This window comes from Bos mutus, chromosome 15, assembly GCF_027580195.1.
Source record: "Bos mutus isolate GX-2022 chromosome 15, NWIPB_WYAK_1.1, whole genome shotgun sequence".
Taxonomy (NCBI): Eukaryota; Metazoa; Chordata; class Mammalia; order Artiodactyla; family Bovidae; genus Bos; species Bos mutus.
Genome location: NC_091631.1, coordinates 33,461,584 through 33,489,472, shown reverse-complemented (window position 1 = coordinate 33,489,472; position 27,889 = coordinate 33,461,584). Strand labels below are relative to the sequence as shown.

General features: G+C 44.9%; 1 protein-coding gene across 1 annotated transcript in view; it reads right to left on the bottom strand.

Annotated features, from left to right (window-relative positions):
• The window catches only part of DNHD1 (dynein heavy chain domain 1), a 62,741-nt gene extending 35,762 nt beyond the window's left edge, over positions 1–26,979 (bottom strand). The window contains 12 exon segments of the mRNA XM_070383101.1: positions 3,000–3,243; positions 3,334–3,599; positions 5,271–5,322; positions 5,468–5,605; positions 5,714–5,968; positions 13,576–13,732; positions 16,648–16,758; positions 16,839–17,042; positions 21,226–21,399; positions 25,243–26,056; positions 26,300–26,417; positions 26,968–26,979. Coding sequence (XP_070239202.1) covers positions 3,000–3,243; positions 3,334–3,599; positions 5,271–5,322; positions 5,468–5,605; positions 5,714–5,968; positions 13,576–13,732; positions 16,648–16,758; positions 16,839–17,042; positions 21,226–21,399; positions 25,243–26,056; positions 26,300–26,417; positions 26,968–26,979 — 2,545 coding nt within the window.
• Between the last annotated feature and the right edge of the window lie 910 nt (positions 26,980–27,889).

The window sequence follows — 27,889 nt, the reverse complement described above, 5'->3', positions numbered from 1 at the left end:
CCAGTAAAAACAGAGCCACAGTTCTGAACCCAGCGCTTTTCTCTCTCCATCTGTTCCTCTTAAAGAGGTCAGTTGACCTTGGATTAAGGACAAAGAAGTCAACAAATTAGAAAGAACACCGACTTCCTGAGCAAGAGTGGAGCAAAGCCCACTGCAACCAGGGTCAGAAAGAAGGCAGGCCAATCACAGGCCCTCCTGCTTCTGCCTGGCCAGCCTGAACCCTCTGTACATTTAGGAGGGAGGGTGGGGATAGGAGTAGGGAGTTCTGTCACCTAGGAGATACCTAAGGAAGCCTGTGCTTTCATCTGCGGAGGGGCAAAGGCAGGGAGAGCTAGGCAAGCAAGCACTTTGAGGCCCAGCTCCAAGGCCTCCCACCTTCATAAACCAAGCAGGCCTAGAGGGTATGAGTCTGAAAGTACCTAATCTCTGCAGAAAGCAGACATTGCCATCTGGGGATGTTAGGTCACAAAATAGAACCTCTCAATTTCCTGGAGGAACCAGCTTCCCAATCTACTGTGCTCTGTGTCTCTCCACAGCCATCTCCTGGGTGGAGGCATTTAGCCAGCAAACAGTAGTGTGAGACATGCTACCCACAGGAAGGGAAGAAGAGAAAAGAGGAACGAGGCTACGTCTTAAACCAGACTTCTCAGAGATCCAGGGAGACCAACAACTGGGCCTTGGGCTCGTGTGGGTAGGTAGACACCTGAAGTGGGAAACTGAGATGGGCTGAGGGGCGAATAGATAGCAAGTGGGCCTGAGCTCCACTTTCCATGTAGTCACTCTGGGGAGATGACTTGCAGGGTGCCCTTATACTCGTGTGACATGAGACAGTCACAGCAGAGCAGAAACCAGGGCATGAGAAAGAGGATCAAAGTTAATGTTCCCAAGACCCCACAGCTCTCAGACGGCAGTGGATACAGGAAACAGTGGAGAGTTGATAGCCAGCAGGCCCGGATGGTGTTCCTGGGTTGAGGGGCGAGGGGCCCTTCAGCAGAAGCTATGGGGGTGGCCAGCCTAGGACAAAGACTGGATGAAGGGTTCACTAAAACGCCAGGACATGTGGTGTCAACAGGAGCCAATGCAGAGCCAGGTCAGCAAGGGCAGACCCTCTGGGTTCCTACCAGCTGAGAGAACACCGGCCAGCTACTCCAGCTCAGGACGCAGCTGCAGCGGAAGCCCCAAGGTCAGAAGGAGGGCAGAGACCTCAGGGAAGTCAACAGAAGCCAGCCAAGAAGAGCACACGGCCCTGAAGCCCCCTCCAATGCCAGGTGCCACCCTGGGAGGAAAGTGAGCTGAGGACGCTTGAGAAACAGAACAACCCAGAACCGTAGTATGAATTTTGAATTGACCAATTACCCCAAATAGACTGAATTAGACCAAAAGTCCTACTTTAAATGGAAAAAAAAAATGTGTTCACTTTCAATTGGAATACAGTTGTCCTTAGGGGAATTGGTTCTAGGACTTCTGAGGATATCAAACCCCACACATGCTCAGTTCCCTTATAAAATGGCATAGTATTTGTTTATAACCTATACATGACCCCCTGTGTACTTTAAATCATCTCTGTGCTGTGTGCTAAGTCACTTCAGTCATGTCCGACTCTGTGTGACCCCATGGACTGTAGCCCATCAGGCTCCTCTGTCCATGGGACTCTCCAGACAACCATACTGGATTGGGTTGTCATGCCCTCCCCCAGGAGATCTTCCCAACCCAGGGATTGAGCCTGCATCTCTTATGTCTTCTGCGTTGGTAGGCAGATTCTTTACCACTAGCGCCACGTGCGAAGCGCCTTAAATCATCTCTAGTTTACTTATAACACCTAAAACGATGTAAATGCTATGTAAATAGTTGTAAATACAGTGTAAATGCTATATAAACAGTTGTCGGTTCAAGTTTTGCTTTTTTGAGACTTTCTGGAATTATACCCACAGACATAGAACATACAGATATGGAGGGCCAACTGTCTGTTCTTTTACCATCAGCAGAATTTAAGGCTACAGCACAAGCCAAGATCAGTTAAAGAGAGTAACTTTTTATACATACAAATCGTGGTGTCGATTTTGACTGCTACATGTGGAGAGAGGGCACCCTTGATTCCTGAGAGTCTCAATAAAGAAACTGAATTCTACTAGCCTAAGGAGCAAGCAAAGATTTTCCTTAGTCACATTTAGTCTGACTCCTTCCACACCATAAGAAGAGAAAATGTCAGGTGACAGAGACACCTTTCCTGAGAAGTGTGGGGGATGAGCTGGGCCAAAACAGATGGAGAGGCCGTCCCCTGTAGCAGACAGCTGGCAAAGGGAAGGATGGGACCTGGGGCTTTTCGAGGCTCTACTAGTTCCTGCACCAAAGGTCTCTGGGGGACGCTGAAGGCCCAAAGGGCCATGTGGATACGGTATAGAAGGCGAAAGAGAGAAGGGAGGATAGGACTTCGCTGGTGATGCAGTGGTTAGGAAACCGCCAGCCAGTGCAGGGGACACAGCCTCCATCCCTGGATTCCACATGCCATGGGGCAACTGTACCCACGTGCCACAACCAGTGAGGATGCAACTACCAGGCTTCACGGGTGGCTCAGTGGTTAAGCCTCGTGACAACCCAGGAGACAGGAGATGCAGGTTCGATCCCTGGCTCAGGAAGATCCCCTGGAGGAGGAAATGGCAACTCACTCCAGTATGCTTGCCTGGGAAACCCTGTGGACAGAGGAGGATGGCAGAATACAGTTCATAAGGGTCGCAAAGAGTCAGATATGACTTAGCAACTGAGCACACACGCACGCTGCAACTACTGAAGCCCGCATGGCTAGAACCTGTGCTCCACGACAAGAGAAACCACTGCAGCGAGAAGCCCCTACTCGAGGGCCACCGTAACGCGAGAGTAGTCCCCATTCGCTGCAAGCAGAGAAAGGCCGTGGCATGCAGCAACGAAGGCCCAGTGCAGCCACAAATATATAAATAAATAAAATTTTAAAAAGCCAAGAACGGAGGCTAAGCAGCACTCACCCATCTCCGCCCGTATGTTGTGGCAGCTCAGCAGCAACAGCCTGCCTCTTGTGATCAACTCCATGGGTATCCCGGAGACTTGGGCCTGCCAAGCGTTCAGGCGGGTCACCAGCATCACGTAGTTCTTAATAGGATAACCTCTCATAGACTCCAGCTTTTGACACCCCCAGGCTTGCAGGAACTCATAAACGCCTGTCATCCAGTGATAATCCCTGCAGAATTCCTGCACCTCCTGCAGCATGTCCTAGAGGCAGACAAGGGGTTTAGGGCAGAGGCGGGCGGCTGTGACAGGAACTGGTGGCCACCATCCCATTCCTTAAACCCCTGTCCTCACCTCCAGCAGGGCCTGTTGGACAGCCAGTGCCTGCTGGATTTGGGAGCTGTTGTCCAGGTCCTCTTGCAGCTGCTTATAATCAAGGGGTAAGTACTGGCCCCGAAGCCGGTGCCCATGGACCTCCAGGGCTTCAGTAACTGTGCGAGACTTCCAGGGCCACACCAATCCTATATTCGGGCCACAGAAGACGTCCACAGCATCGCTGGGCTGGCCCTGGAACTTGGGCATCATGAAGTCTGAGTCTGAGTAGTCTTCTTCATCTTCGTCTAGTGGGGGACATACCACGATTGTCCATGAGTGCCCTCCAGGGACTATATACAACCTCTCCCTCTACCCTGAGTGTGGACACACACATTACACACCTTACACATTCTCTATTCAAGAGTGAGTTTACACATACATCTATATCATAAGCATAGTGTCAGGGAATCTGTTAGGGTTTAGATGCAGACAGCAAAATTTACTCCAGCTAGCATATGCAGTGAAAGCATTAGTCGCTCAGTCGTGTCCAACTCTTTGCAACCCCATTGACTGTAGCCTGCCAGGCACCTTTGTCCATGGATTCTCCAGGCGAGAATAGTGGATTGGCTAGCCATTCCCTTCTCTAGGGGATCTACCCAATCCAGGGAAGCCCAGTATAAGTAGCTCAGTATAAGCCCAGTATAAGCAATTCTTTTATAAAATTACATGAGTTGTGAATGACTGCAAGAACTGAAAAACAAAACCACTCTAGGCCATGTGTCCAGGGATTTGTGCTGCCTGGCAAATTGGGATGTCATCGCCATACCACCAGCTACATAAACACATGATCATAAATGATTACGAGCCCCACCAGCAGAACAGATGGCATGCGTCCTGCCTCTCTCCCCTACTTACCTCAATTCTGAACTGAAGTCACATATAGCTCTAAATAACCTATGACTCCCAGCCTCGAGGAGGTCTGAGAAACGCAGTCTCAGAAATGCAGAACAGAAGAGGAGGTGCGGAAGGAAGCTGAGCAAGCCAGTCCTCAGCACCTGTCTTAAGGAATATCCTTGAACCCAGCCTTCGCCTTAATTCTTGGGTTTCCCTGGTGGCTCAGAGGTTAAAGCGTCTGCCTGCAATGCGGGAGACCTGGGTTCGATCCCTGGGTCGGGAAGATCCCCTGGAGAAGGAAATGGCAACCCACTCCAGTATTCTTGCCTGGAGAATCTCATGGACGGAGGAACCTGGTGGGCTACAGTCCACAGGGTAACAAAGAGTCAGACACGCCTTAATTCTTAGAAACTGGTTAATTGCCAACTTCGGTATTTAAGATTTGCACAAAAAGGGAGAAGAGGCATCAAAATGTTCATAAATTAGATTCATACAGCAAACACGTAAACACCACGGTGCCCCCTCCCAAGGGCCCGTCCTCAGATCTCTTCCCTTCCCCATCAGGACTCACTTTCTAGAACTAACCCAGTTTCATGGTTTTAAACACCATCTATTTTCTCTGGAATTTGTGTCTAACTCAGATCTCTCCCTGAATCCCAATCCCATTTAAACAACTGCCTAGTCCACACCTCTACCTAGACGCCTACCTTGCACCTCAAACTTTTAACAGCCGCAAATGGGCTCTGATCTCCACCCAGTCCCCTCCAAATTGCTCCTCATGCAGTCTTCCAACTTCAGTAAACAGGAACTCCATTCTTCCAGGTTGTCCAATCAAAAACTTTGAAGTTATCTTTGACTCTCTTCTCTCACATACAAAGCACCCACCCATCACAAAATCCCATTGGCACACTCACGAGGAGCAAAACATGCCTCTACCCTCCTACCCCCCAACACATGTTCAGACCCAGGTTAGAGCTGCTCCATCCATGTCCAGTGCCTGACTCTATGGCCATGAGGACACTGCATGTGCCCTTCTCCCTCCTTCCACCCTTCCTCCCCACTGCCTAGGGCTCCTTAAATACCTTCAATATACAGGGACTCCCAGAAGGCCTTCAGGTCTGTAGACTGCATTACCTTCATGCCAAGGTGCAAAGAAGGGGCAGAAAGAGCAAACAATGAGGGTTCAGACCAGGTTGAGTGCTTCTGATTCTAGATAATAGGAACAGGGTATTCCCTGTAGGGAATTCCTCCAGCCAGCCCCCTGCCCAAGCCATAATACCTTCAGGGCAGAGGCCTTCGTAGACCTTAGGCCCACAGTTAAAATCTGGATCATATTTTCAATACAGGGCTCATGAGACAGCTGACCACGACTGTCAAAGACCAGCTGTGCTGAGAGTAAAGGTTTCTGCCTTGGGGCCTGTAAAGAAAGGTCAGGAGAGGTTGTGGGGCCAGAGGGCAGTATTGCTCCCCACCAGTCGGCCCCTGACTGCCTGCCCACCTTCCCCCATGCTATCCACCACCTCACTTGCAGGATGTTGGCCACAAAAGAGGTTATCTCCTCCTCTATGATGGACACGAGGTTCTGGCAGATCATATAGTCTACCAAGCGGGCCAGCTGTCCCATCTGCAGCAACCAGGCCTCCGCCTGCTTCAGCCTCTGCTCCAGCTGCTCGCACTGCACCTTCTGAAGGTACACGGAGGTCTGGTCTGTCCTGATCCTCTTGCAGTTTTTCAGCCGCTTCTGCAGGCCCTGTTGCATGTGGTATGTATCCTCGTGGATCTGTCAGGAGAGTGGAAAGTTCACTGGAGAAAGGGGGATGGAGACCAAACTGGCCACCCACTGGTCTGTTGCAAAGCTCTTGGGTCTCAGAGTCTAAAACCTTGACCCTAGATATGCAGATGGAGGGCTGCTTCTTAGTAGAGATTGGCCCTGGAAATCTTTAAGTGACCAGAGAAGATGTGAAATGGAGAACATATATTGAGAGGCTACAATAAGTTGATTTGATAGGCCAGGCCTGTCTGCCAAATGCTCCCAGTGAAGTGAGAGTTGCTCAGTTTTGCAATTCTCTAAGCCAGAGTGGGTAGCTGTTCCCTTCTCCAGGGGTTCTTCCCAAACCAGGGATTGAACCCAGGTCTTCTGCATTGCAGGTGGATTCTTTACCATCTGAGCCACCAGGGAAGCCCAAGAATACTGGAGTGGGTAACTTATCCCTTCTCAAGCGGATCTTCCCAACTCAGGAATCAAACCAGGGTCTCCTCCAATGCCCCCGGCGGGGAACTCAAATAGAAAGTTTGTGCGTGTGTAAATAGAGAGATTTGCCATGCATAGATTAGACAAAGAAAAAAAAAAAGATATTCAACAAATAAGGCTCAGTAATTATTCCAGGTTATGGTGTCCAGTCACTAGGCCTGGGTGATATGGCATGCTGACCAGCATAACATAGCCTTCTGTGACAGCAGAAGCTCTCTGTGGCTACTGACATAGACTTTCTAGTGGGGGACGGGAAATGTGGGATAAAAGCCTGGGAGCTTCTTTGTAGGTTCATCTCACAGCTGGGAAGTTCCTCAGCCTACAAGAGTGCTGATAGTTGCCACCTCTCTGGCCTGTCCTGATGAGGAACAGAGGGGAGACACCAGGAAGGTATGTTTGGCCAGATGGACCCTTTTGTCCCTGCTGCTCTCCTATCCTTTTTGATGATCAACAGAGCTTGTGGTGAGAACTATGAGGTAGCTATGAATTGAATTCTGCTCACCCTGAGCTCAGATCCTAGTCTTCTAAGACCCAGACACAAGGCAGTTAAAACCTAAGCTAGGCATGTCGTATACAAACTTGCCCTGGATACTTGGCGAGGTGTCCTCTTCCATGCTCTAGCAATGCCCTCAACATCCAGTGGTTCCTATACCATAATCCTTAGTCCAGTGCACCATTATCAATTCATGTGACTCGTCCACCACACTGTAAATTCTCCAAGGAATTTACTCCTTATTTGCTTCTGTCACACTTAACCCTAACTGCTTAACACAGAGTCTGGCATGGTTAGTTCCATTGTAAATGTTTATAAAAATAAGGTAGCATCTCACATTGTAAGAGGACTTACCGGTGACACCAAGGATAAAACCATGAACAACAAGGTCCTACTGTATAGCACAGGCAACTATATTCAATATCCTGGGATAAACTATAATGGAAAATAATATTTTAAAAAGAATGTATATATATATATATGTGTGTGTGTGTGTGTGTGTAAAATAGAGTCACTTTGCTGTACAGCAGAGATTGGCACAACATTGTGAATCAACTATACATCAATAAAAATTAAATAAATAATAAAAATAGAGGGAAAATGGAGATTCTAAAAAAAACACTAACAACAACAATAATTACTACAATAGAGTATAATCTATTTAAAACCTTACCACTAGGGACATTATATCAATGCAAAGAAATAGAAGAAAACGATAGAATGGGAAGGACTAAAGATCTCTTCAAAAAAACTAGAAATACCAAAGGAATATTTCATGCAAAGATGGGCTCAATAAAGGACTGAAACGTATGGACCTAATGCAAGCAGAAGATATTGAGAAGAGGTGGCAAGAATACACAGAAGAACTGTACAAAAAAGATCTTCATGACCCAGATAACCATGATGATGTGATCACTCACCTACAGCCAGACGTCCTGGAATGTGAAGTCAAGTGGGCCTTAGGAAGCATCACTATGCGCAAAGCTAGTGTAGGTGATGGAATTCCAGTTGAGCTATTTCAAATCCTAAAAGATGATTCTGTGAAAGTGCTGCACTCAATATGCCAGCAAATTTGGAAAACTCAGCAGTGGCCACAGGACTGGAAAAGGTCAGTTTTCATTCCAATCCCAAAGAAAAGCAATGCCAAAGAATGCTCAAACTACTACACAATTGCACTCATCTCACACGCTAGTAAAGTAATGCTCAAAATTCTCCAAGCCAGGCTTCAATAGTATGTGAACCATGAACATCCAGATGTTCAAGCTGGTTTTAGGAAAGGCAGAGGAACCAGAAATCAAATTGCCAACATCTGTTGTATCATCGAAAAAGCAAGAGAGTTCCAGAAAAAAAATCTACTTCTGCTTTATTGACTATGCCAAAGCCTTTGACTGTGGATCACAACAAACTGTGGAAAATTCTTCAAGAGATGGGAATACCAGACCACCTTACTTGCCTCCTAAGAAATCTGTATGCAGGTCAAAAAGCAACAGTTAGGACTGGACATGGAACAACAGACTGGTTCCAAATCGGGAAAGAAGTACATCAAGGCTACATATTTTCATCCTGATTATTTAACTTATGCACAGAGTACATCATGTGAAATGCCAGGCTGGATGAAACACAAGTTGTAATCAAGATTTCTGGGAGAAATATCAATAACCTGAGATATGCAGATATGCAGAAATATCAATAACCTCAGATATGACACCACCCTTATGGCAGAAAGCGAAGAAGAACTAAAGAGCCTCTTGATGAAAGTGAAAAAGGAGAGTGGAAAAGTTGGCTTAAAAATCAACATTCAGAAAACTAAGATCATGGCATCTGATTCAATCACTTCATGGCAAATAGATGGGGAAACCATGAAAACAGTGACAGACTTTATTTTTAGGGGCTCCAAAATCACTGCAGATGGTGACTTACAGCCATGAAATTAAAAGACACTTGCTCTTTGGAAAGAAAAGCTATGATCAATCCAGACAGAATATTAAAAAGCAGAGACATTACTTTGCCAATGAAGGCCTGTCTAGTCAAAGCCATGGTTTTTCCAGTAGTCATGTATGGATGTGAGAGTTGGACCATTAAAGAAAGCTGAGCACCGAAGAATTGACGCTTTTGAACTGTGGTGTTGGAGAAGACTCTTGAGAGTCCTTTGGACTCCAAGGAGATCAAACCAGTCAATCCTAAAGGAAATCAGTCCTGAATATTCATTGGAAGGACTGATGCTGAAACTGAAACTCTAATACTTTGACCACCTGATACGAAGAACTGACTCACTAGAAAAGACCCTGATGCAGAGAAAGATTGAAGGCAGAAAGAGAAGGGGATGACAGAGGATGAGATGGTTGGATGGCATCACTGACTTGATGGACATAAGTTTGTGTAAGCTCCGGGAATTGGTGATGGACAGGGAAGCCTGGTGTGCTACAGTCCATGGGGTCTCAAAGAGTCAGACACAACTGAGTGACGGAACTGAACTGAGGGGCATTATCTTTAAAGTTCTAAGGAGATTTCTAATGGGGCTTCTCTGATAGCTCAGTTGGTAAAGAAACATTGTAAATCAACTATACTTCAAAAAAAAAATAATAAAAATAGAGAGAAAATGGAGATTCTTATTAAAAAAAACAAAGTAACAACAATAATAACTACAACAGAACATAATCAGCATACATTTTAAAAACCTTACCATTAGGGGCAATATCTTTAAAGTTCTAAGAAGATTTTAAAAACCTAGAATTCCATATCTAGCCATAGTATCATTGAAGTTTGAAGATGAATAAAGACATTTTTAGATATACAAAGACTCTAAAAATTTACCATCCACAGATTCTCTCTGGAAAAAAAAGGAGTATCTTTCTGACAGAAGAAAATGAATACAAGAAGATAAAGTGGTCTACAAGAAGTTGCAATGAGAAAAAAAAAAATTGTGAAATATATTGTTAATTCTAAATGAGAAGCTATAAAACAAAAATATTTGTAACAATGTAGGACTAAAATTCCAGGAGATATCAGAAAAAGCATAATGAGAAGGGTGAAAGGTAGGAAGAGGAGAAAAAGAAAATTAGAAGAATACCAAGATTTTATTCTGCTTGGGAGAAAGATATAGATAGAAACCCGGCATTTATTCAGTCAACAAACATTCACTGAGCACCAACTGTATGTCATACACTACAATAAGTAATAGAAACATACTAGTTAATGAAACAGATAAAAATTCCTCCCATCTTGTTGGAGTACATACAATAAACATAATAAATAATATACAATAAACATATAAATAGTAAATTTATATTGTATGAAAAAATTATGAGAGCTGTGAAAAAAAAACAACAGGAAACAAGGAATCAGGAGTGCTGGTTAGGGGACTTCCCTGGAGGTCCAGTGATTAACAATCTGCCTTACAATTCAGGGACGCAGGCTCGAGCCCTGGTCAAGGAAGTAAGATCTCACATGCCAAGGAACAGTTAAGCCCACACCTCAACTACTGAAGGAGGGAAGGAGGAAGAAAGGAAGGAAATGGGTTTATACCAGTAATGCAAAGGTGGTCTAACACTGACAATTCACCACATTAACAGACTCAAGGAGAAAAATTACATGATCATCTAAATAGAAGAAGAAGAAAAAAAAAATCACTGGACAAAATTCAACACCCATTCATGAAAAAAACCTCTTAACAAACTAGGAGTTGATGGAAACTTCTTTAAAAATTGATGAGTATCTAAAACATTCACATATAACATCATTATTTGTTTCTAATCTATCTGAGTTATTCAATAATGCTACATTTTAATGGACAGCAGCATGCTTTTATTCAGCACAGATTATAAGCTTGGTTCTCTAACAGTTCAGTTGCCAGCTGTGATGATCAATGATTCTGTCTTACTGCCCTTGCACCCCACCTTTGGGGTGACTGCCAACAGGGACTGGTTCCATTCCACTCCACACAGCAGCACAGGAAGTGGCAAGTGTTGCATTTGCTTGTCCTTTCATTTTTTCAATGGTGATTTTTAAAAAGTTAATTTTAATATAGACACGTTTTTTATGGCTTTTAATTTTTCTGTTTTAAGAAACCCTGGGATGATAAAAATATTATCTCATGTTACCTTCTGAAAGCTTTTTAAATTTTCTTTTTGCACTTACTGTGTCTTTTACCCACCATGAATTAATTTTTGTATATGGTATAGCAACTATCACAAAACAGCAATGTTTTAAAATATCATTTATAATAGCAACAAAAAGTGTCTAGTATCTAGCAATAAATCTAATGAACACAAATATATTCAAGACCTCTACAGGAAACCTGCAAAATCTTGTCAAAAGTAATTAAAGAAATAAAAATAAATCAATAGATCTATGTCATTGATTAGGAAACTAAATATTGTTAGGATATCAATTCTCCCCCAAATTGATCTATAGATTTAAAGCAAGTGAATAAAAAAAAATTCCAGTAAGGTATTTTGTGGAAATTAACAAGCTGATCTGAAAATGTATATAGAAATTAAAAGAACTAAGAAACCTAGGGAAATCTTGAATAACAAAAAGCTGTAGGTCTTACAATACCAGATATTAAGACTTATTATTAAGCTACAATAATTAAAATAGACAAATAGATTAATGGAGCAGAAGAGAGTCCAGAAACAGGCCCACACATACACAATCATCTGATTTAAGAAAAAGACACCACTGTAATTTAGTAGGGAAAGGACAGTCTTTTCCATAAATGAGAACAATGAAACTTGACTCTTACCTCACACCATACAGAAAAATTAATTTGAAATAGATCATACAACTAAATGTAAATGATAAGGTAATAAAATTTCTAGAAGAAAATATAGGCGAATACGGGATAGGACACTAACCAAAAAATAATCATAAAATGAGCTTCAAGAAAATAAGAACGTGTGCTCATCAAAAGACACTATTAAAACATTAAAAAGGCAAACCACAGACTGGGATAAATGTCCACAATATTTATATATTTGATACCAGGCTTATATGCAGAATATATAAAAGAACTCCTACAAATTAATAGACAACCCAATCAAAACTGAACAAGAGTTAAATACGTCACAGAAAAGAGTACCAAAATGGCCAATAAACATTTGAAAGGATGCTCAACATCACTGGTGATCATAGAAACACAAACTAAAACCGTACACTCACCAATATGGTTAAAATTAAAAACCTCAACACTCTCAAGTGCTGATGAGCTCACAGGACAACTAGAAGTCTGATGGGAATATAAACTGGAACAACTACTCTAGAAACCTGTTTGGCACTGTTAAACATACCTAAACCCTATTCTAGCAATTCCACTCCTGGAATATATACCCCAAAGAAATGAGGGTTTAAGTCTATCAAAAAACATACAAACTTCATAAGATTATCCACAATAGTAAAAAACTGGAACTAACACAAATATCCATCAACAGGAGAATTAACAAATAAATTGTGGCTGCTGCTAAATTGCTTCAGTCGTGTCCGACTCTGTGCGACCCCGCGGCAGCCCACCAGGCTTCCCCGTCCCTGGGATTCTCCAGGCAAGAACACTGGAGTGGGTTGCTATTTCCTTCTCCAATGCATGAAAGTGAAAAGTGAAAGTGAAGTCGCTCAGTCGTGATGCCATGGACTGCAGCCCACCAGGCTTCTCTGTCCATGCGATTTTCCAGGCAAGAGTACTGGAGTGGGGTGCCATTGCCTTCTCCGGAAATTGTGGCACATTTGTATAGTAAAAGACTACACAGCAATACAAAAGAGTGAACTGCTACCACCTATGGTGCTATGGATAAATCTCACTAACATAATGTGAACTGAAAAAAAAAGCCAGACAAAAAAAGAGTAAATGAAATTTCAAATCAGACAAAACTAATCTATGGTGACAGAGGTCATAACAGTGGTTACCTTTGTGGAGGCACTGATGAGAAAGTACCAGGGAACTTGCTGAGGTTCTATAGACATTATATATCTTGATCTGCCGGTAGTTATTATATGGGTGTATACATAAGGAAGGGTTTCCCCAATGGCTCAGCAGTACAGAATCCACCTGTTATGCACGAGATGTGGGTTCAATCCCTGGGTCAGGAAGATCCCCTGGAGTAGGAAATGTTAACCTCCTTCAGTATTCTTGCCTAGAAAATCCCCTGGACAGAGGAGCCTGGTGGGCTACAGTTCATAAGAGTCGCAAAGGGTCGGACATGACGGAGAGACTGAGCACGCACGCACAGGGGGCATGTACCGCAGACGTAAAGTAGGCACAAGAAGGAAGGACTCCATGACTGGATGCTTCTATCAGCCACGGTGACCTATCAAAAGTTCGAGAGGTTCCGAGATAAGCCCAGAAACACATAAGATCAGGATCCCAACTTTCAAATTATCTACTGCTCCTGGCACAAATGACTGAAAATCAGACATTGTTATGTTCCTTCTCGACTCTGCTCAAGCCTTTAGGAAAAGATTGACTCTAAGCCTCTGCCTATTTGTTACTAATCCATCCACCTAGAGTACAGGCTGCTGTTGGTAAACAGGACAAAGACTCTGAGCCCACTGCAGAGTCCAGAACACACTGGGAAGCTTAAGCCAAGAGATAGCTGAAACCTTGGTGTGTTCAGCTTGGAGAAAAATCTCACCATAAATGGGAGCCTCTTACCAGATGAAGGATGGATGTGCAGAGACGCAGGCAGCGATAGAGCAGCCGCAGAGCCTTGTGGTTCTCCTTGGCTAGAGCCCGCCTCAGGTCCAGCAGCTCGTAGCACTGATCTGCTTCATGGGGGAGCCAGGACACAGAGTGCAGCTCCTGCAGAAGTCTGGAATCAAGGGCTAAACTGGTCAGAGCTGGCGACTCTGCCCTCCTTCCTTGGACTCTTTTGACGTATTCCTAGCCCAGCTCACCCCAGAATGAACAAAGGTTTAGAGACAGCATAATGTTCCCAGTGACCGACAGTGACAGCCTCCTCTTGAGGGTTCTTTGGAAGAGTTTAAGCCCAGGGCGTTCCTGACTGTGGAATTCTTTGGCAAAGGTTTGGGGTATGCACAAATGTTTACACTGGGTAACCCTTTCTGCCAGGAAAGAAGGTCAAAGAGATCCTAGGGTCTGACTTAGAAGGAGAGACTGCAGAGGCTTCTTCCTTGGAATAAGGAAAGCCGCAGGTCTTTACAGTCTAGACGGACAGGCAGGTTTTAGAATCAGAGGTGAAGAAACTCCATCTTCTCTATGGGCTGACCATCCCTGAAGAAACCCACTTCTGTTATTTATTCCCCCCACAACCACCCTGAAAAATCTACATCTCAAAATATCCTTGAAAAAATGGACTCCCTGATAAACAGAGGATGATCATATGGGTACCATTTACTCAGTTCCTACTGAGGCATTGAACATGGTACTTTATATTCATCATCTCATTTAATTCTCACTGCTGGTTCGTTGAGTAAAGAAAGTGAAAGTAAGTTAAAGTGAAAGTTACTCAGTAATGTCCGACTCTTTGCAACCCCATAGACTATAGTCCATGGAATTCTCCAGACCAGAATACTGGAGTGGGTAGCCTTTCCCTTCTCCAGGGAATCTTCCCAACCTAGGGATGGAACCCAGGTCTGCCTCATTGCAGGCAGATTCTTTACCAGCTGAGCCACAAGGGAAGCCCAAGAATACTGGAGTGGGTAGTCTATCCCTTCTCTAGCAGATCTTCTTGACCCAGGAATAGAACCAGGGTCTCCTGCATTGCAGGCAAATTCTTTACCAACTGAGCTATCAGGGAAGCCGTCAAGTACAGAATCCGCCTGCAAAGCAGAAGACTTGGGAGAGGCTGGTTTGATCCCTGGGTCAGGAAGCTCCCCTGGAGAAGGAAATGGAAACTTAATCTAGTATTCTTGCCTGGAAAATCCCATGGACAGAGGAGCCTGGCAGGCTACAGTCCAAAGGGTTGCAAAGAGTTGGTTATGACTGTGATTTTTTTTTAAACAGCTGTGGAAACAGTGTCAGACTTTATTTTTTTGGGCTCCAAAATCACTGCAGATGGTGATTGCAGCCATGAAATTAAAAGACACTTACTCCTTGGAAGGAAAGTTATGATGAACCTAGTCAGCATATTCAAAAGCAGAGACATTACTTTGCCAACAAAAGTCGTCTAGTCAAAGCTATGGTTTTTCCAGTGGTCATGTATGGATGTGAAAGTTGGACTGTGAAGAAAACTGAACGCTGAAGAAATGATGCTTTTGAACTGTGGTGTTGGAGAAGACTCTTGAGAGTCCCTTGGACTGCAAGGAGATCCAACCAGTCCATTCTAAAGGAGATCAGTCCTGGGTGTTCATTGGAAGGACTGATGCTAAAGCTGAAACTCCAATACTTTGGCCACCTCATGCAAAGAGTTGACTCATTGGAAAAGACTCTGATGCTTGGAGGGATTGGGGGCAGGAGGAAAATGGGACAACAGAGGATGAGATGGCTGGATGGCATCACCGACTCAATGGGCATGAGTTTGAGTGAACTCCAGGAGTTGGTGATGGACAGGGAGGCCTGGCGTGCTGCAGTTGATGGGGTTGCAAAGAGTCAGACATGACTGATCGACTAAACTGAACTGAACTGAACTGAGTAGCAAAAATCTTTTGTTTTCAGATCAGGAAACTGGGGCTCAAAGAGTAAGGTCTCTTGCTAGTGTTTAGGACTTAAATTTGGATCTGTGCATCCAATTATGCCATGATGATTAAGCTAGACTGGAGAAAATCTAGAGCTGAGGTTGTGAACTGGTAGCACATGGGCCAAATTCAGAATGAAAGAGTTTTTGTATGTACCACTAAGAGTTGGCCAGCACAGTGTTTTAATAAAACTTTTTGGTGTTTTAATAAAAATTAAAAGATAACCAGATAAAATTAAGAGATTTTACAACAAAATGTGGATTCCTAGGTCATCCTGAAAAAATAACGTGGCTGACGTGCTGGATCCATATTCCTAATGGTAAGAATCAGTTGGAACTGAGTAGTGACTGTCCTCTTCAGGTGCAATCCCAAGCTGACTGCAGTGCCATGGTCCCTAATGTCTTGAAAGCAGCCCACTGTGTTTCTTTCACAGCTCTTCCTTGGGCCCTGCAGGCATCTGAGCTTGCAACTCCTATCACAGAAGATAACTGCAATGGTTGAGGAGTTGTGCAGACAAAGTAAGCAAGAACTGAACACGGGAGAAACTTTTTCTTAAAAAAAAAAAAAAGAATTCAAGTAATACCATGGTAAGAGCAGAGTTTCAAATACCTACATTACATCCTCAGATTTGATATTTAATAACTGGACAATCTGGAGAAAGTTGATACAAAAATTTATTAATACATGGATATGTTCAGAATATATTTTTCAGAGGAAAAAACTGGTTACATAACAATTATGTAAAGTATGATTGCATTTGTATATATGATGGGAAAAAAGACTGTAAGAATATGTGACAAAATGTCATGGTTATCTGTAGATGGTGACACTGAAGAGTTTTTCATTTGTGCTCTTTTTGTATTTTCCAAATCTTCTAAAATGATCATGTGTATTACTGCTTATAAAATACTTTTCAGAAGTCCACTGCAGGGACTTCCCTGGTGGTCCAGCGGCTAAGAACTCTGTGTTCCTAATGCAGTGGGGTTAGATTCAATCCCTGGTAGGGAACTAGATCAACTAAGACCCAGCACAGCCAAATAAATAAATACTTTTTTAAAAAGTCTATAGAAGTTGTGCCTTGAAGACTCACCTGCTGACATGGAGCAGCCCAGCTCCAAAGTGGGGGACAGCCAGGAGCAGGTGTTTCTCTAGGAAAGACCGATGCTGGTGCAGCCTCTGCAACTTCACACCCTTCTTCCAGCTACAAACCAGAGGGAAGTGACAGTGTACCGTGGCTCTTTGTGATGCCTCTTCCCAAACCCCATAGCCACCATCACCCACCTGGCTAAGGCCTTGCGTAAGAGGCAATACTTGAAGAATGGAATAAGCTGGAGCTGTTGCCAGAGGACAGAGTGGTGGTGCCAGGTACCCAGTGTCATCGCCTCACTGCCCTCCACGGGATGTATGTGCAGGATCCCAAAGGGAGAGAAGATGTAGTGCTCGGGATTCACCTTGTTGGCTGGCACCACCATCAGGCTGTAAGGCCTTTGAACCAGAGCACGGATCAGTGAGGGCCTTGGGAACTTGTGCAGACTCCAGGGAGGGACAAAAGAAGGGCAGAAAGGGGAAACCAGGAGGCAGAAAGGAAGGTGGAAGACAGTGGGAAGAGGGGAAAGAGAGCAGAATTTTCTTCAAGCCAGAAAGATGTGATATTAAGAAGAAAAAGGAAGCCAAAAACAGGTGGGAAGAAAGAAAAAGGCTACTAGCCAGTTCCAAGAAGTTCATATCTCCAGATGCAGAGAACTTACATCCCATGAAATCTAAGATGTTATCAATTGTAAGCTGCAGCATTCTTTTATGAAACGCTAAAAGAAAAAATGCTATCAATATGATATGCCACCAATTTGTAAGGTGCATGACAATTTCAGAAATGTTGAAATGTGAAAAAAATGTACATCTTAGAAATGATAAAATATGTATATCCTACACGCTGAAATAACATGCAGAGATAATCAGGGAAGGCTGTTTGGAGTAACTGAGGACCGGGGGAAAGCAAGGGTAACTAGAACACTAGACACAGGCCAATAAAGAAGAAAACTGCCATCTAGTGAACCAGATAAATTCCTCCAGAGCCATCTTTTAATCCTAGTAAGTTGTCTTATTTCAGGAAAATGCTCCCATATCCCACATTAAATACACTCTATATGTAAGTATATAACATATAAATTATATGCTATATCTAGTTGAAGTAAACTAGTTGCCATAATGCCATGCTTGGGCACATTTAATAAAGCATTTATTAATTTTTATCCTGTGGTTTTCTTTTCATAACTTGGAGTCAGTAATATTTGTAAGCACTAAAAGTATGTTTAGCCTTTTAAAAGCTGTGTGTCCCAGGTCCAATGCCTATAATGCCTAAAAGGTAAAACCGACCTCCTCTCTCTCTCTCTCTCTCTCTCTCTCTCTCTCTCTCTCCCATTACTCCCCCCATATATTATTAAGCAAATGACTCAAGGGCATATATTTGGATATCAGAATAAACTCAGTAAGTCAAACCATATAAAAACTTTATTTCATTTTTGACAAAGTGACTAGATCTTCTCAAGTATACTATTATCCCCAAATTACAGATGAGAAAACTGAACAAAAAGAAGACATAAGTTTGCACAAGGCAGTTAAGGAAAGAATTTTTGTTGTTTAGCTGCTAAGTTATGTCCAACTCTTTTGTGACACCATGAACTCTAGCCCATCAAGCTCCCCTGTCAATGGGATTTCCCAGGCAAGACTACTGGAGTGGTTTGCTATTTCCTTCTCCAGGGTATCTTCCCCACCCAGGGATTGAACCTGCATCTCCTGCATTGGCAGGCAGACTCTTTACCACTGGGCCACCAGGGAAGCCCAGGATTTAAAAACCAAATCTATCTGACTGAAGCCCCCCTCTCCTAACCGCTGGATTACGCAGCATCCCACAGGATAGCTACCTATCCTAACTGAGGCCTGACTTCCCAAAGGGATGCTCCTTCCCCTGTGGCCTTCTTAATGGAAGCTATTCTTCCTGCACAGGGCAGGAGTCAGGGAGAGCTGAGCAAAGACCCTAAGGAAGTGAAGGAATATAGTCTTCCCTAAGTATAAATCAAAATCTAGGACAGGGGGTTCCCTGGTGGCCTAGAGATTAGGATTTCTGGCTTTCACTGCTGTGGCCCAGGTTCAATCCCTGCCTGGGAACTGAGATCCTTGCAAGTGTGGCAATCTAGGACAAATATAAGAAAATTTTGATAATTGCAAACACACTGAAAGAAAACCTCAAAGTGAAACAAAAAATGCCAGGTTTCCACTTTTACTGAAGGTGCACTAGCAATATGGACCAACACTCCCCTTGAGAACAGCTATAAAAACTGGGCAAAGTATCTAGATAAAACGTGAAAATCATTAAGAGAACTCACAAGTTAAATCCCCTGGGCTTCCAGAGGGGACTCTGGTTATAACACAGGTTGAACCAGAAAACACCTCCCTCCTTGGTGTGGGCCCCCAGCTCTTTTGTTTTAAAACCAAATCTGCTTTAAACCCACTTCTGCTCTTTACTATTCTGAGTCTGATGAAAGGTCAGATTTTCTTCTCTATCTTTCCGGAGCATATAGTAAAACTGACACACCATTGCTCTACTGGAATCTCTGTTTGGAGAAAAGCAGCAACAAGTGCAAAACTCACTTCACTGTGTTTGTTTTTGGGCAGATGCGGGCCCTGTAATTATTCACTGCTTTTTTAGTTCTCTTGCTCATGGTTTCTTGTTTCTCTCTGTGCCTAATTATCTTTGAATATGTTGCTTCTCTGATTATGACTGAGCTGATAGTTGAAAGCCCTAAGCTTGTCATTTTCTTTCTATAGGCTCTCCACCATTGTCAACAGGGCTCCCATCCCACATTGCTACCATTACTGTCACTACAGCTGGACAGTTAAGTGTAGCAGCCACTAGGTGTCAGTAGGTAGTTCATCATCTTCAACTACAGCGACAATTCAGTCAGTTGTGATGTCACCACAGGTCATGGATTACTAGCCTGCTATTTCCCATTAGCAAAAAGCCTAGTACTGTCCAAGGCCAAGGACATTACCAAATCAATATCAGAAACCCATATTTGAGGATTGTTTCCGGAGACCACTCATGATGCCAAGTACTATATCAGAGTCCAGTCAGGAAAACAGAAATTGCATTCAGCATTTCAACAAAGTGAGCTCAATAAAGAAACTGTGTTTCAGAAAAGGTGTCAGAGGACACCTGAAAAGCAAAAAGGGAAAACTAAGGTAGAGCAGAGACAATAACTACAGGAAATGGATGCCAGCCCTGAGATTAGAGGAACAAAGGAAAGAGGTTTGGGTTCTCAGAAGCCATGGATTTGGAGGAGGGGCTTGTAGTACAGGGACTTGGATTTCTAAGGAATGCCACCTGGCTGCTACTAGTAAATAAGGAGTTCAGAGGAGGAGTTCGGAGGAGGGGTCTTGGAGAGCTATGATTCGGAACTCTGATGGGAAGGCGCTACCCCTTGGTTTGGCATTGATCCCTCTTGCAGTGCCAGGATCAGGAAGAGGCTGCTTCAGAAAGTGCCTGCTGCTGGCAGAGTGAACGACCATTTCTGGGGCAATGATATGAAGGAAAAGCAGAGGAAGGACAAAGTCCCTTCTCCTTTTATCCTGCTATCCGGTCTCATTCTAGCACCCCCTGTTAATCAAACCTAACAGGAAGCTAGCTGAAAAAAGAGAAATGAAGTTTACAGAGTCCCAGCCCCAGCATTACAAAGCAAAGAGAGAAGAGCAGAACTAGAGTCAAGAGACAATTGCTTAATAACGAGCACAATGCTCTCAGTGAGCTCTTGTTAAATGAATTGATCAGTAAATCAGTGGATGGTACAGATCATTAGTCCCACTGAAGTTCAGGAGAAAGAGGTCAGTGTATGCAGGATATATAGATTCCTGGGAATAGATATCAGATACTGCTCAAGAGTATGGACTTTTGAGTTAAGACAGTGCCAGGTTTCAGTCTTGTTTCTACCACTTACTATGTGGTCTTGGACAAGTCACATAACCTGTCTATGCATCAGTCTACTCATTTCATATATGGAATAATAATGGCACCTAACTGGTAGGTGGGGATTAAATGACACAGGTATTTAAAAAAAAAAAAAAGCTTGATTAATGGTAATTACTACTGATATTTCTGGGAAGAGAAGAGACTTGAATAGGGCTTTTAAAAATACTAAGATTTTGATCTAATGGAAGAAAATGAATGAATGACTCTCGAGTCATACGGAAGAAGACTTGTTTTCATAGCACAGAGATAAAACGAGGACCAAAAGGTAAAAGTTAAAGGAAAGTAGTCTAAGGAAAATGATGCCTTGTAAACACAAAGATTTAAATGAACACCTGATTCTTGCACTGGAGTTAGAAGAATTCACCATCAAATTCCCTTCTGAGGTGATGACCAAATAAAGAAAACAGAGCAAAAAGTAGAAAAGAATGACTAACACGAAAAGCCATGAGAGCAAAGGGGAGCAAGAGGAAGTGAAGAGTGGAGAGAAGGCGGAGAAGGGAAGAAAGAGGGAACCCGGGAGACAGAAGAAATGAGAGGGGAGAGGAAAGACGGGAAAGTAGCAGGTCTGGAGAGGAGGGGAAGATAGTGTAGGGGGAAGTCAGGGAGTGGGAGGAGCAGGTCAGGGCTCTGGGCGTGGGCTCTCACGTAAAGTAACGGCTGGGAGCCACGTTGAGATAAAGGAAGTGGATCTTCTTCAGGTACCTCTCTGTCTTCATAACGGCCATTATCTGGCTACCCGGGAGGGAAATCTGTGGTAAGAAGCCAGTGCTTCTTTTTTGGTGGGTCTTCTCCTCAGGAACTTCCAAGTCCAGCTGAGACCTGTATGATACAAAGTCAGGAGAGAAGAGGCAGAGCAAAGCAGTCAGGTGGCCTCTGTCTGCCAGTGAACAAAGGAGCTAGATTAGGTGCCTGAGAGGGCCTGATGTGGCCTTGTTAGAGCCTGTCAACCATCTATACCCAAAGGTTTACATGCTAAGCAAATACAGCCCAGGCAGCTGCAGTCATTCAGATCTGTGTGTGAAGAACCCTTCCCTTTCTGATAAATGAGTAGTCGTTCTGATTGATTGTGATTACTATGACATCAGTGTTACATAATACTCAGTAAAAGTCATAGGAATACTTTGCTGTCCCAACTCATCACCTTGCAAGCCCACAGTCCTAGATATCTCCTCTCTGGCAACGTTCCTAGCCTTCTAGATCTCTTATCTTTGTCCCCATTATACCTCCTTTCCAACTCTTCATGATCTCCATGCCTGGGGGTTCTTTCTTGCTCTTTCTCCATCATCACCCAAACTCCACCTTCACATCCATCTCTTCCCAGCTGGGATCCAACTATACATCCTTCAGCACCCTTAAGCCTGCACCAATACCATCAGTCTTCCTACCCTTCTACCATTTCAGCTGATAAAATTAAAATTAATTAAAATTAATTAAAATTAAATTAAAATTAATTATTAGAAGCCAAAAGTCAATTACCTGGACTAACAAATTTGGTTAGAGTAAACTCAGAACACAAAAATAAAACAAACCAAAAACCCTCTGAATAATTCAGTTTAGACATAATCAGTCCAAGTATATTCATGCCATTAATTAACCCAAATCTAGATCAACAGAACAAGTTACCCCAGGGCTACAATGCCATCCCTAAAGTCCACATCGGGACTTCCCTGGTGGTCTAGTGCTTGAGAATCCACCTGCCAATGCAGGGGACACGGGTTCAATCCTTGGTCCTGGAAGATTCCACATGCCACAGAGCAGCTGTGCCCTCGCACCACAACTGCTGAGCCTGTGCTCTGCAACAAAAGAAGCCACCGCAACGAGAAGCCCTGGCACTATAACCAGGGAGTGGCCCCAGGTTTCCGCAACTAGAGAAATCCCATTGGCAGCAATGAAGACCCAGAACAGCCAAAAATAAATAAATTAATCAAATTAAGTGAAGTTCACATCAACAACAGGGTTTGTGATTTTGACATTAGATCAGGACATCTTAATGGTGTAACTGCACTAAAGTTTCATTTCCTTGATAATTAAAGCCCTACTTGTACTAAGCAGGTTCAGAAGATCTCAGAACAGAAATATTATCTCCTGTATAGACTCCTGGAGTCCATTCTCATCTGTGGGCTTGCTCTGCTTGATGTCTTAGTACAAGTCCTCAGGCAGCTACCCCTTGCAGTCTCCTTGACTGCTTTTGCAGGCTTCCACCTCCCCACTCCCACGCCCAGCCCCGCTGAGCTCCCAGTCCCCTTCTTTGCCTCTGTCCCTGCCCAGTAAAAACTGAGGCTCCCAGCCATGAAATAACTCCCTCAAGTTCAGTTGCCTTCCCACACGTTTATCTGTACATATTTCCATTCTACTTTTGCCTCCAAATGTGAGTGGGAGGAGTGACCTTCTTCCCTCCAAGACTAATTCCTCCGTTTGTGCTCTGGGTCCCTTCTTCCCTCTTCACGACGTATTTTTAATCTCCTCTTCTTCCGTTGTTAGCCTATGCTTATTCATTCACTCTACAAATATTTATTGAGCACCAGCTTCTCAAAGACTGTCTTGAGGGCTATAAACACCTCTCCATTTGTTGAAAGTCCTACTCAGACACCACTGTTCTTTCAATCTGCTGTCCTAATCACTCTCTTTCAAGCCAAGCTTCATGAAAGAATGAAACATGATTTCCACTTCTTCCCCTTCCATTCACTTCTGAATGCACTACAGTCTGCCTTCCTCATCAAGAAACTACACTGAAACTGCTCTCACCAACCTCTTCCTTGTTGCTAAATCCAGTGAATATTTTTTCAGATTTTTCTTAATTGTCTTGATAGAGTTTAACACTGACTACTCCCTCCTCTTTGAAACTTTCCACTTTATTTCACTTCCTGAGCTTCAAGGTATTTTGTCAACCCAAATTTAAACCCAAACTCCTCTGATGTGCTTTCTCCTAATTCTGATGTGCATGCACACACACAAACACATACCCCTAGAGGAAGAGTCAGGGAAAAGGCAGTGTTCTTTGATTTTGTAGCATTTAACACAAATTGTAATGCTATTTTACTTAAATCAACTAATTTAACATCTATCTCCCTTAACTAAGCTGTAAAACCCCAGGGTGGAGAAGGAAATGGCAACCCACTCCAGTACTCTTGCCTGAAGAATCCCAGGGACAGAGGAACCTGGTGGGCTGCCATCTGTGGGGTCGCACAGAGTCAGACACAACTGAAGCCACTTAGCAGCAGCAGCAGCAGCAGCAAAACCCAAGGGAAGACATTGAATCTCTCTTATCCTCAGCATCTAGCAGTTCCTGATATATATTGTTTATTCAATAATACTTCTTGAACGTATAAATGCCTGGGAGGCCAGTCCTGGGGAATATGGTGAAATTAAGCCATATTAACTAGGCCTCAGAGGTTTACTGCCAGCTCCAAAAAGAGGACCAAGAACTTGACTTCTTGCCAGCATCTCAGCCCATTCTCACTCAATCTAGATTGCTCCCCTAGGAAAGGAGACTTATACTCAGGGCACAGGACAGATCATTGAAAAAAAAGCATCTGGTGGGGCAATTGAAGGCATACACAATGAAAGCACTGGCCACCTTCCATCAGGACTCCAAGAGCCTACCTATCTGCCCACTGTTAAGGCTCTAAGGCTTTAGGAAAAACTTGACCCAGCCATATATAGTGATATAGTGAAATCGCTCAATCGTGTCCAACTCTTTGCGACCCCATGGACTGTAGCCTACCAGGCTCCTCTGTCTATGGGATTTTCCAGGCAATAGTCTTGGAGTATATTGCCGTTTCCTTTTCCAGGGGATCTTCCCAACCCAGGGATTGAACCTGGGTCTCCCTCATTGTAGACAGACGCTTTACCATCTGAGCCACCAGGGAAGTCTGACCCAGCCATAAACAGAGCTAAAATTGAGAACTCCAAGGTTGATTGAAGGTAAAACTAGCCTTCTTCCCAGACAGTGAATGTATGAATGCCTGCAAGCCAGTCCTAGAGAATATGAAACAGAAAACAGCTTGAGTTTCCAGAATGTGTCACAGAGAAGCTGGCCAGGGGACAGGGAGAAATTCCAAGACTAGAGTTAGAGAACTCTGAGAAGAGGGTGTCTCTGTAGGCATTCTGAAATCCTAAGAGAGCAGTTTAAGAGCCACACTGGGGAGAAAATCATCACCCCAAGGGCCAAGAGTCCCTCACTCGTAGGGCAAAAGACTCTGGAAGGATCAGAATGAAAAGTCTTAGCTGGCAGTGCAGCCAACTCTAGTCTGCCTTGGAGCTGGTTTAGCTCCAAGACATGGGAGCTCCAAGACGTGGGAGGGGGCCCCTCCCACATAGACGAATGGGAGGGGCCCCCAGACAGGCACTCACCTAGGAGCATCTGGAGAAAGAGATCCAGATTGAGTATCCTGCAGTAGGTAGGCCTAGGGGCAAGATTCAGGGATTACGGAACAAGTGAGAAAAACAACTAAGCGCTACATGAGAAAGAACTCTAGAAACTCTTGGAAACTCAGGCTGTTTTCTGAAGCTTTGGCTTCCTGAGGTTGCCTTGTGATTTTCATTAATTTCTGCATTTTCCTAAGGGGATTAACAGAGACCACTGGGATTATTAGCAGACAGAAAGGAAGAGGTTTTTTTTCTTTCCTTGGCTCAAAGCCCTGGACTAGGTTCCTCACTTACTTAGTCTCTGTTCTTCCAACAGGCTCCTCCTCTGCGTTGTCAGTGTCCCTGCTTTCATACTGTACTGGGATGTCAGTCGCCAGTGCCAAGGGCAGAAGCCTGAGGCCATCTAGCCACTGGGTCTCTTCCATGGCCACTTCCGCACCGACAATACCCAGGCTGTGCTGTAGCTCGGGCAGGGTCAGTGGTCGCAGCCATGTGGCCAAATCGTCCTCGACTTGCTGCCCTTCCCACTGGGCCTGCACAAAAGGGCATGCTGGGCATGGGGTCCCATGATGGAACCTCTTCTTCTGGGGATAGCAGTCAACATGGGAGGTGCCCTCTAACAACGAGGTATCTCGGGGAAAGGCCTGGTCTATGGCATCCAGCAGATCCAAGTGGAGCTGGGCCTGAACCCAGGGTGCCCAGCGGTATAGCCGCTCTAGGAAAGGCAGCAAGTCAAGGCGGCCGACCAGCAGCGCTCGATATGGGGGCAGCAGACCCAGCACGGCGTGCAGGTAGTTCCACGCCGCAGGGCTGCCATCCTGTAGCACTTTCGAGAACAGGGTTTGGAGCTCAGCTACCAGGAGCTCCAGCACTGTGGGCTGCTCAGACCGAGTCACTGCCTTCAGAGACTGCCTCTTTTTTCTCTGACAGGCTTGGTGCTGCTCTGCTTTGTCCAGGACACCTACGGAGCGTGGAGATTCAAGGGCTTTAGATGATGCCTCTTCATCTGAGACCAAGAGGAGCCAGGCATTCAACTGCCGTCGAACTGCTCCTGCCCATTGCTCAGGATCCAACTGCCAGTTCCAGGCTCCTGGTTGATGGATCTCACCTGCTTGGTGCAGAGCAAGAGAGGCAAGAGAAGGGGGCTTAGGCTCTGGGCAGTGTCAAGGGGACTGGGAGAACGGGGAAGGGAGGGACTTAGGACAGTGAGATGGATAGAGCTGCAGTTTCCTGAGACCCTCAACCAACCCTACAGCTTCCCCTTAAGACCGGTGAAAAGCAGGCCCAGGACGGAGGCAGGCCCGTCCCTGCACAGGAGTCCCTTTCCACTGCCCCGACACCATCCCCTCACCTGGGCTATGGGGCACAGAAGGCAAGGGAAGGGAAGAGAGCGGGATGTGCTGGTGAGGTCTCATGGGGAAGTGCCTGTAGGAGAAATGGATGAACTTAGACTTGGGCTCAGGCTCGCTCTATTCACAGCCACCCCCACACAGAGACTGGCACGCACACGTATGATCACTGTAAGACTTGGATCTCCGGCACAGGCTCGCTCTATTCACAGCCACCCCCAAAACAGAGCCTGACACGCACACGTATGATCACTGGTAGAGGCAAAGTGGCTCACGCACCTAAAAGGGCTCACTCAGAGGACCTCAGAATAGCAGGGAACAGTCACTGGGACTGGAGCCTGGAGATCGCCTGAAGGAGAACAGGTCGTCACGGACAGGCAGCAAAGCCCGGTCCCGTTTGCCCTCCCGTGGACTAAGAGAACGTGTTGAGGATAGAAACCAGAGGAGAGGGCACAAAGGACTACTAAGCGGGATAGAGGCGGGGGCGGGGGAAGAGCGGAGACTGCTGGGCTGGGTGCGGGAGGAAGAGGAGGTGAAAGGGGAGAGGAAGGGAGGGGGTGTGGGAGAACGGGACACTCCGGGCGGGGTGGGGGTCAGTGGTGAGAATGTGTGTGTCTGTGTGTCTGGGAGCAGTGCTGCGAAAGGAAGGGATCCCCAGCAGCGGACTCACCCGCGGCCCCATCCCTCCCAACTGTTAGAACAGTTAGCACGTCGCCTGAGGCCCGAGCCTCCGGTGAGAGCCCATGCGGGGCCAGGAAGGGGCGGGGCCCTGGGGGAGGGGGCGGGCCCAGGCCAAATCTGCCCTCTGCTCGCAGGCCTTGGGAATAGGCAGTCTGGCTGGTTGGGTTTGGAAAAGAACGACTTGTTTGATTTGGGAAAGTAGCAATCCTGCTGGCGTCGCGAGCGGGTGTAGTCCATATTGCCTGTTTATCTATTACTGAGCCTGTAAGTTGCTACGGGCACCCACAACAGGGGTCAATGGGACACCCCAACCCACCCCACCTAGACCACCACACCTAGCAAAAAATCCAAGTAAGACAAACTCCTTGATCACAGGGGAGCTCAAAATCTGGGGGTTTGGGGATAGTGGGAGGGCAGGGGAAAACGCCTGAATGATTAAAATAAATAGAAATTCAGCATGTGACAGAGTCCCAGCTCCACTTTGGATATCTGATAAGAATTCCAAACTTAAAAACTTAAAAGGTCCAAAACCTGAGTCCTAACTGCCTCCTCCCCCAAATAAGCCTGTTTCTTTCGTTTTCTTCCACATCTCAGTAAATAGCAAGTCTGTTTTTCCAGTTGCTTGGGTCAAAGTTTCAGTCAGTTCAGTTGTACAGTTGTGTCTGACTCTTTGCAACCCCATGGACTGCAGCACGCTAGCCCTCCCTGTCCATCACCAACTCCCGGAGCTTGCTCAAACTCAAGTCTATCGAGTTAGTGATGCCATCCAACCATCTCATCCTCTGTCATCCCCTTCTCCTGCCTTCAATCTTTCCCAGCATCAGAGTCTTTTCCAATGAGTCAGTTCTTCACATCAGGTAGCCAAAGTATTGGAGTTTCAGCTTCAGCATCAGTCCTTCCAATGAATATTC